The sequence below is a fragment of the Sinocyclocheilus anshuiensis genome, unplaced genomic scaffold, assembly GCF_001515605.1.
Source record: "Sinocyclocheilus anshuiensis isolate Anshui unplaced genomic scaffold, SAMN03320099.WGS_v1.1 scaffold1590, whole genome shotgun sequence".
In the NCBI taxonomy this organism is placed as follows: domain Eukaryota; kingdom Metazoa; phylum Chordata; class Actinopteri; order Cypriniformes; family Cyprinidae; genus Sinocyclocheilus; species Sinocyclocheilus anshuiensis.
The window spans coordinates 17,379-28,191 of record NW_015547720.1 but is presented as its reverse complement, the minus strand read 5'-3'; the positions used below and the strand labels follow the sequence as shown (position 1 = coordinate 28,191).

At 36.2% G+C, this 10,813-nt stretch overlaps 1 protein-coding gene across 1 annotated transcript in view; it reads left to right on the top strand.

Moving 5' to 3' along the window:
* Positions 1–10,813, top strand: part of LOC107704216 (hyccin-like) — a 57,145-nt gene that overhangs the window by 29,926 nt on the left and 16,406 nt on the right. The window contains exon 4 of the mRNA XM_016507102.1: positions 7,684–7,863. Within this exon, the coding sequence (XP_016362588.1) occupies positions 7,684–7,863 (180 nt within the window). The remainder of the gene's footprint in view (positions 1–7,683; positions 7,864–10,813) is intronic.

Below are 10,813 nucleotides of genomic sequence, written 5' to 3'. Positions count from 1 at the left end.
GGTGGCACAGAAGAACACAAAAGTGGCTTGGTGTACTTTCAGACATTTAATGAGGCTCAGAAGTGGAATGAGTGCAATTAAATCCATAAATTCATGACGATATTAATGTTTTAAATATACAATTTTGAATATAGAAATATTCAATTATTTAAATAACTGAAAAGATACTTTAAAAATGAAACAAACTGCCAGCAGGTGGCGGTAAGTCACTGATTTTTATTACTGAATCATTCATTCAATTGATTCATTCGAACTGCTGATTCATTCAGGAATTAATCAAGTGACTGTCTTTATGAATGGGTAATCATGAATCACTGACTCATTAGATTCATATAAAAACGGCCGTTCATTCATAAACGAAACACCGCTGTGTTTGAATGGAGATGTTCAGCGGCTCCGCTGTCTTTGTTTTAAACTATTTTCGACGACAAAATAGAGCAAAATCAGACAATAGTGTTATAGTTAGACATATGTAAGTCACTTAATATTAACTTCTTGTTTATTGAACTGTTGTATTAAATCAGTATCACATTTACAAACTCCCTTAAAAATCATTAAAAGCTGTCACTCATCTTAGTTCATCGCGAGCTCACATTTATAATCAACGAAGCTCTCTACACTGCACAATGAATCTCTTATTTACACCCTGTCTACACTTTGCTTATGAAAGGATTCGTGAGATATGTCTGTGATGCATTACTCAACGCTGCAAAAACACGTAGAAAGCGTTGAAGCTCCCCTGAGCGCAATCACAAGTATGATGATGATCGGGTCAGTCGCACTGGTGCTCCTAAAACATTTTTCATAGACGCACGCAGTAGTTTTCAGTCGCAAATGCGACTGAAATGGTCGCACTGTAGAGCCCTGTCAGCAAACATAAACAAAAAGCATCCTTCAGAACTGTTTTGAGAAGGTGCTTAAGTTTTGAGCCATGTATTATTACTCTGAATTGGGCTGCTACTACTACCATTACTATCTTATACCCTGCAATAATCATTTGTTCAAACTCACTTTTATGAGATGAATGAAAAAAAAAAAGAAAATCGGCCAAACATATTGGCCAAAAAAAATCGGCATCATATATCGGCCATCGGCTGCCCTGATTTCTAAATATCGGCATCGGCATCAGCCGGTGAAAAACCCATATCGGTCGACCTCTAATTTTGAGTTAGTTTAGTCAGTTTTCATTTTAATTTTTAATTTGAGTAATTTTGTAATGAATAAAAATAAAAAAATTGAAATTAAAACCTAACAAACCTTATAAAACCTTATAAAATAAAACCTTGAATAATTTTGTAATGAATAAAAATAAATAAATAACTCAAACTATTAAAAATTATAGTAGTATCTTAATGATACTAAAATAACACTGCTAGGGCCGAATGATTGAAGAAAAAAAAGTGATTATTTTTCTTTACCTGGAAAAATATATTTTTTGATTATATGTTTTTTTTTTTAAATAACAATTATATTGCTATACGAATATATTAATATACTACTATAATTTTATTTTTATTTTTCAAACATTTAAACAGAAGTTTGAAGAAAACTATCTTTTTTTTTATTTCTCACTCTTTGGATTTTCTCTTGTTGACGGAAATCTGGGCTAAACCAGGTGACAACAGCGTCTTCACAGAGCTCCTCCCACCTCGGGGCTGTTTTTTCAGCTCCCCGCGAGTGTCTGGGTGCGGAGGAGGCGTGGCTACTGTCTTCAAAGACAATTTTAAATGCCGACTTCTATCTATAAATAATTATTCTTGTTTTGAACTACAGTTATTTTTAATTGAGTTTACATGCCCTGTGTTATGTGCTGTTGTTTACCGTCCACCTAAATACAACAAGAATTTTATTCAAGAGTTTTTAGCTGATGTTGTCCCTAAATATGAAAAACTCCTGATTTGTGGGGATTTTAACATCCATGTTTGCTGTCCGTGAAGCTCCCCTGAGCGCAATCACAAGTATGATGATGATCGGGTCAGTCGCACTGGTGCTCCTAAAACATTTTTCATAGACGCACGCAGTAGTTTTCAGTCGCAAATGCGACTGAAATGGTCGCACTGTAGAGCCCTGTCAGCAAACATAAACAAAAAGCATCCTTCAGAACTGTTTTGAGAAGGTGCTTAAGTTTTGAGCCATGTATTATTACTCTGAATTGGGCTGCTACTACTACCATTACTATCTTATACCCTGCAATAATCATTTGTTCAAACTCACTTTTATGAGATGAATGAAAAAAAAAAAGAAAATCGGCCAAACATATTGGCCAAAAAAAATCGGCATCATATATCGGCCATCGGCTGCCCTGATTTCTAAATATCGGCATCGGCATCAGCCGGTGAAAAACCCATATCGGTCGACCTCTAATTTTGAGTTAGTTTAGTCAGTTTTCATTTTAATTTTTAATTTGAGTAATTTTGTAATGAATAAAAATAAAAAAATTGAAATTAAAACCTAACAAACCTTATAAAACCTTATAAAATAAAACCTTGAATAATTTTGTAATGAATAAAAATAAATAAATAACTCAAACTATTAAAAATTATAGTAGTATCTTAATGATACTAAAATAACACTGCTAGGGCCGAATGATTGAAGAAAAAAAAGTGATTATTTTTCTTTACCTGGAAAAATATATTTTTTGATTATATGTTTTTTTTTTTAAATAACAATTATATTGCTATACGAATATATTAATATACTACTATAATTTTATTTTTATTTTTCAAACATTTAAACAGAAGTTTGAAGAAAACTATCTTTTTTTTTATTTCTCACTCTTTGGATTTTCTCTTGTTGACGGAAATCTGGGCTAAACCAGGTGACAACAGCGTCTTCACAGAGCTCCTCCCACCTCGGGGCTGTTTTTTCAGCTCCCCGCGAGTGTCTGGGTGCGGAGGAGGCGTGGCTACTGTCTTCAAAGACAATTTTAAATGCCGACTTCTATCTATAAATAATTATTCTTGTTTTGAACTACAGTTATTTTTAATTGAGTTTACATGCCCTGTGTTATGTGCTGTTGTTTACCGTCCACCTAAATACAACAAGAATTTTATTCAAGAGTTTTTAGCTGATGTTGTCCCTAAATATGAAAAACTCCTGATTTGTGGGGATTTTAACATCCATGTTTGCTGTCCGTTTGATCAGTTGGCCACTGATTTTAAACGACTCCTGACATCTTTTGATTTATTTCAGTTAGTGGATCGACCCACACATCTTATTGGACACACTTTGGACCTTATTATTTCTCATGGGCTCTCTATCTCCCTTACTGAAATATCTGAGACTGCCATCTCAGATCACTTCCCCATTACTATTGAATTTCCAGTCCCACCATCAACAGCCAGCAGGTCTCCTGTTTCACCATGTTATCGTCGCGTTCTCACCTCCTCAACAGCTGAAGAGTTTACTGCTGCTTTTATGGACTCTAAACTTTGTGCCCTCCATGAATCTGTCTTTCCTGCATGCCCTGATGGCCTTCTTTCATCTTTTTACTCCACTTGTTCTGGAATCTTGGACTCTATTGCTCCTTATAAGCGCAGATCTCCTGAGCTAAGAGCAGATCCCTGGATAAATGATGCCACCCGTGCCCTTCGGCAGCGTTGTAGACAGGCAGAGCGGAGATGGAAGAAGGACAAATTACATGTGTCTCTGGAAATATTAAGGGGCTGTCTTTCTGATTATCAGAGGGCTTTGAAGGAGGCAAAGTCGAAATTTTTGTCTAATATTATCACCAATAGTGGCCATTGTCCCAGGGTGATGTTTAACACAATTAATTCCGTTGTGAACTCACGTACCTGTCCTCTGATTGATGCCTCAGTCTACACTTGTGAAAATTGTCTTCACTTTTTTATTAATAAAGTAGAGTCTGTCAGACAACTCACGAGTAAGAACACTGGATCTGACTTACCTGTCGCTGCAGCACATTCTGTGGCGTTTAAACAGTTTGAACCGGTTTCACTATCATTCCTTAATGAAGTAGTGCAACATATGAAAATTACAAATTGCCCCTTGGACCTTGTTCCAACCAAATTGCTAAAAGAGGTTTTTACCACTGTAGGGCCTTTTCTGTTGGCTTTCATTAATATACGTCTTAGCTCAGGATCTGTCCCTGCTGCTTTCAAACATGCTCTTCTTAAAAAAACCAAATCTGGATCCCTCAGTCTTGTCTAATTTCAGACCAGTTTCCCACCTGCCCTTTCTTTTAAAAAGTGTTAGAAAATTTTGTTTTTATACAATTACATTATTTTTTTAGAAAATAACTCTATTTTTGAGAAATTACAGTCTGGATTCAGATCGCGACATAGCACTGAGTCTGCACTGTTAAAGGTGCACAACGATATTGCTCGGTTTGTTGATGCCAAGTGCCCTGTTATTCTAGTGCTACTTGATCTCATGGCGGCCTTTGATACAGTGGACCATGAAGTCCTTCTGTCTCGCCTTAATCCCTTTTTGTTGGCATTCGGGGTACTGCACTTCAGTGGTTCTCGTCATATTTGACCAATAGAACCTTTTCTGTAGTGATTGGGGACTCCTCCACCACTTCTCTCTCTTGCGGGGTGCCACAAGGCTCTATTCTCGGGCCTGTTTTATTTTCACTTTACATGCTGCCTCTCGGGTCCATTATAACCAAGCATAATATAGCTTTTCACTGCTATGCTGATGAGTTGCAAATTAATTTGCCTATGAGACCAAAAAATGCTGACACAGCTGGGTCGCTAATTGATTGCATTTATGACATTAAACTATGGTTCGAGCAAAATTTCCTTCATCTAAATGAAGAAAAGACTGAATATATTTTATTTGGAGAGTCTGTAAGTTCTGACTTTAATGCGCTGACTTCAAAGCTTAGACCAACTGTCAGAAAGCTCTGTGTGACTTTTGATAGTAGCCTGAAATTTGATAAACAAATTGACACCGTGGGTAAAACTAGTTTTTTTCAGCTACGTCTTTTGGCCAAGGTCAAACCATTTTTGCTCTTGTCTGCCAGCTCTTCATTTCCAAATAGCTGCAAAGTTTTCAAGTAGTGCAAATGTGTTTTCTGATCTCATGATCAAACTCAGAGACGTCAGGATTTAAATAACCAGAATATCTATGTCTATTTCTGTCAGCGCGAGTTATTACAGTATGAGCTCGTTTCATCATCATAATCACGTGGTCTGTTGCCATGGCAGCATAACATCACAGTGATGAATGATGAGGTGTTTTCTGTAGGACGGGTGTGTCTATATACCAGCGAAACCAATGACACAATCACACAAGAATCTCTTAACAACAAACGTTTTACTGTAATCAGTCACATATTTCAGACTTCACAAATGTACTGATAAAGTCTGAAGCTCTTCCATTAGTAATGTGATTAATGTCATTATCTTCACTCAGCAAATAGCACTCTAGTACTAGTATAACTAGTAGTACTAGTATATATATATAATACTAGTTAACATCAACTAAGTACTCGAGTGTTTCTGCTCCTTTTGCTTTTATTTTAATATGCACATGCAATGTTCACAAGAAATTGTGAAAAATAAATAAATATATATATATAAGTAATAATAATATGATTGTATTTCCATGTTTTAATTTTAGCAGTAAATCTCTGTTTTGCAGCACTTTGTTTGCCAAAAATAAAATGAATTTAGTTTTCAGTTGAATACATTTTCAAAGGTTAATTCATTTAATGTTTTATGCCTAGTGGATTATTCAAAAATGAAAACTGAAAACACAGAGTTTGAGAGAAATGAAATGGAATTGGCATAAAAATAAAACGTATTTCATAGGGCCCTGAAGATGTAAACTGTGCTAATTTTTTTAATACATTGTTGTTAAATTGTATAGGTTTCATGATTCCAATTAATTTAAACCAGAAGCCCAGAATTTTTTTTTATTGGAAAATTAAATAAATAAATAAAAGGAATAAAAAAATAAATAAAACAAATGTAATTTGTTTTCTGTTTAATAAAAAATAGAATACAGAAAAATTTATACCAAAAATTGGAAACAATTAAAAGGCCGTAGTTTTATTAAAAATAATAAATGAAGTTATTATAGTTTTATGAATTCAATTGATTAGACATGTTTTATGATTCATTTTAAATTTTCATTTTAAACAGAAAACAGAATTCTGGAAAAAATAAAATGTAATAAAAAAAAAATATTTCATAGGGCCCTGAAATGTAATTAAAAAATTAATTAAGTAATTGTTATTAAATTGTAAACGTTTCATGATTTCAATTAATTAGACATGCTTTTCTGATTATCAAAATTTAATTGAGCCATTAAAACAAAGTCCAGAAAAATTTAAATGGAAAAAAATGGAATTAAGAAAAATGTGTGTTGGGGGGAATGGACGGGGGAATTTAGAAAAAAAAATTATATAAATAAATAAATAAAAACAAAAGTTTAAATGAAATTCTAAGGGCCCTCAGCATGCCTTGATGCCTTTCCAGTGTTTTGTGTTTGTTTTTAAGAAGCAAGCGACTCAAAACACATCTCAAACCCTGTTTTCTGTTCTGTTGAACATTTTAAAGCTGTTTTTAACAGAAAAAAAAAAAAGCCTAGACATCCTGTAATCCAGTCTGCAAGGCACCGCTGGGAAATCACATCATAACAAACCACAAAGCTACAAACGAGAGCCGTGTTTGCATGTGGATCTGGCTGGATTGCAGTTGGAAGAAGTCATGCAGTGATTGAGAGAGTCAGGAATCCAGACTGAGTCTCTTTGGCTCTGTGTAGAAGTGATACGCTGTTTGCTTTCTGAAAGGCGAGCTCTGTCGCAGCGCGTCTCTGAAATCTGTCTTTCTCTCAGTCCTGCAGATGTCTCAACACGGACTGAAGGAGGCCAGCTTTACCGATCAGGGCCCGTATTCACAAAACATTTGATCTTAGCACTAAGAGTCCTCCTAAATAGCAGGAAAAGGTTTTAGCAAAGAGTTTTCACAGAGAATTACTTAAAAAAAAAAAAAAAAGTAAGTATTATTAATTTGCAGGGCTTGTTTAGTTTGTTTTATGGAGAGCTTGTCTAAACAGGCCAGTAAGAGACTATTAACTACCACTCATCCTTTTAATTACACAAATTACAATTAAAAATGTCTTCAAATTGATGAAACTGATCCGAGATCAAGTAAAAACCATAGACGCTGGTTCGCCATTGGGGAACGGCAAACCTTTGAAATTTCGAAATGTTTTGAAACGGTTATGACGTAACAAAGCCTCATTTACTGAAATCATGTGACTTTGGCAGTTTGATACGCTAAGGTGTTGCTATGCAGTTGTTAGGGTTCCTGGGGTGGTTGCTAGGGTGTTGCTATGTGGTTGCTAGGGTACCTGGGGCGGTTGCTAGGGTGTTGCTATGTGGTTGCTAGGGTATTCTGGGCTGTTGCTAGGGTGTTGCTATGTGGTTGCTAAGGTACCCAGGGTAAGCACAAAGCACTAAATTTGGTTAGATTTGTGCTTAAAACAAAACAAAACTATTTGTGAGGTACTAAAAATAAATTTGATTTAAGATATATTGAAAAATCATACATATATATATATATATATATATATATATATATATAGCTTTTTTGTGTATAAATGATTTCTTCTAAAATCCTGTTTTAATCTGTTTGTATTGTATTTAAATCAGATTTGTGTTTGGTGTAGTGGTGCACCAGTTTGTAACGGGGATGTGTTTGTGTGTGTCAGCTGCTGGAGCCGGTGTGTCATCAGTTGTTCGAGTTTTACCGCAGCGGCGAGCCACGTTTACAGCGCTTCACTCTGCAGTTTCTGCCGGAGCTGGTGTGGAGTTACCTGTTGGTGACGGCGGCGCGAGATCCTCACTGCAGCGGCTGCATCGAGGCACTTCTGCTCGGCATCTACAACCTGGTGAGAGCCCTGCTCAACTAACACATGCTGTACACCACAGTGCTATGTGGTTGCTAGGGTATTCTGGGCTGTTGCTAGGGTGTTGCTATGTGGTTGCTAAGGTACCCAGGGTGGTTGTTAGGGCGGTTGCTAGGGTACCCAGGGTGGTTGCTAGGGTGTTATGCGGTTGCTAGGGTACCTGGGATGGTTGCTAGGGTGTTGATATGCGGTTGCTAGGGTAATCAGGGTGGTTGCTAGGGTGTTGCTATGTGGTTGCTAGGGCACCCAGGGCCGTTGCTAAGGTGTTGCCATGCGGTTGCTAGGGTAATCGGGGTGGTTGCTAGGGTGTTGCTATGTGGTTGCTAGGGTAACCAGGGCCATTGCTAGGGTGTTGCTATGCGGTTGCTAGGGTAATCGGGGTGGTTGCTAGGGTGTTGCTATGTGGTTGCTAGGGTAACCAGGGCCATTGCTAGGGTGTTGCTATGCGGTTGCTAGGGTAATCGGGGTGCTTGGCAAGGCAACACCTTAGCAACCACCTAGAACACCCTAGCAATGACCTAGCAACCGCCCAGAACACCCTAACAACTGCCTAGCAGTACCCTGGAAACCACTCATGCCAACCTAGCAACTGAATAGATAGTCTCATGCAACCGACTGCCGAGTTTTGCCATGGCAAGCACCACTCACTTTTTCTTCAGAAAATGTGTATATATATAGTTTGGTATGCGCTCCGAATCACTGTCTAGAAACAAATGATTCACAAAAGATTCGAAGCTTCACGAAGCAGTGCTTCAAAAGTGGCCATTACTAATATGAAAAATAATGCGATCGTCAATACGAACCGCATATAAATGAAAACTGCAGATGTAGTATTTGATAAAAATGAGATTTTCTCAGCTTTTTGCTCACTGACCCTGGAGCACAAAAGCAGTCTTAAGTCGCTGGGGTATATTTGTAGCAATAGCCAAAAATAGTTTTTGGCATGAAAATAGCCTTTGATGCTGACATGGCATTGAATAAAAATATACTACTACTAATATTATCCATATGACTGCGCTGACGCTCTCGGGTGGGAACAAAACTCCAGCTGAATTTAGTTGAATAATGAGGCTGTTATCTTCTGTAGAGCTGCTTTATACTCTAGATAAATAGATTTTTCATAATTGATGAACTTGGCAAAATTGACACTATAATTGAAATGAATTGAATCAGCATTGAACTGAATTGAGCTGAATAATGACAGTATTGTCTTTTCAATCAACTTTGCAGCATTGACACAGCTATTGAATAAAACTAAAACAAAACTGAATCCACTGAATTTAATCAACACTGAACTGAATTTAGTTTATAGTTGGATCGAATTTGTTTTGTAATTGAAGAACTTTGCAAGATTAATGTACATAAATTAATAAACATAAATACATGTTTATAGGGCCTTCTGTTTAATTTTTTTCCCCCAAATCTGTTTTATTTTATTATAATTTTTTTTTGCCACTTGTTCATTTTTCTGCATTCTATTTTTTTGGTTTTAATTTTTTCTGGACTGTGTATTAATAGTTACATTTAGTATTTTATGAATCAAAAGTAATTTTAGTAATCACAAAGCATGACTAATTAATTAAAATCATGAAGCTTGCACAGTTTACCAGCAATTTATTAAAAGTTAACAAAATGTACACTTTTAGGGGCTTATGAAGTACGTTTTATTTTTTCTCAGATTCTGTTTTATTTTATTATTATTATTATTATTATTATTATTATTGTTGATATGCGGTTGCTAGGGTAATCAGGGTGGTTGCTAGGGTGTTGCTATGTGGTTGCTAGGGTAACCAGGGCCATTGCTAGGGTGTTGCTATGCGGTTGCTAGGGTAATCGGGGTGCTTGGCAAGGCAACACCTTAGCAACCACCTAGAACACCCTAGCAATGACCTAGCAACCGCCCAGAACACCCTAACAACTGCCTAGCAGTACCCTGGAAACCACTCATGCCAACCTAGCAACTGAATAGATAGTCTCATGCAACCGACTGCCGAGTTTTGCCATGGCAAGCACCACTCACTTTTTCTTCAGAAAATGTGTATATATATAGTTTGGTATGCGCTCCGAATCACTGTCTAGAAACAAATGATTCACAAAAGATTCGAAGCTTCACGAAGCAGTGCTTCAAAAGTGGCCATTACTAATATGAAAAATAATGCGATCGTCAATACGAACCGCATATAAATGAAAACTGCAGATGTAGTATTTGATAAAAATGAGATTTTCTCAGCTTTTTGCTCACAATGTTGCTTTTTTATGAAACCTACCTACATTCAAGTGTTGATAAAAAAACAATGCTTGAAGCTAGAATAAAACATTTTTTTTGTTTGAAAGTAGAGGGTCTGATCTTTATATTGATGTATTGCATGTTCAGATATTCATACAACTAAATATTCTGGGGGCCATGACATTTTAGTGAAAATCAGCAAAAACGCTGGTGGGGAAAGAGTTAAAAACAGCAGGAAATTATGACACTTTTTAATAAATGTTCCTGGTCTTATTTTGCAACAGAAAAAGACTTTGTTTAAAATCTTTCATCAGAATCTAATAACCTTCAGCACATGAAGTGAGGTAATCAAGGCTGTTGTAATATGATATGAAATATTAACCAGTAATATCATAAACCGATCAAATCCCTGTAGATAAAATCAAGTCCCGGTCTTTATCAAGCTGAATGCAAGTATCATTTGGTGTTGAATTAAACCTGTCAACTATCTGCCTTATTGTTTTGTAAAGCCATGTAATGTCAGTCAGTATTAAACTTGTTTGACCTGATATTCCCAAACGGTTTTTGTCAGCCGAACACCTTTGACCTAAAATATTTACTTGCAGTATCGCTGAGATATAAGTTAATATGTCAATAATTTAACAATACATTTGCATGTTTACAATTCTGTGATAGCACATGTAGATAAATAAAGTGATTTTTTTT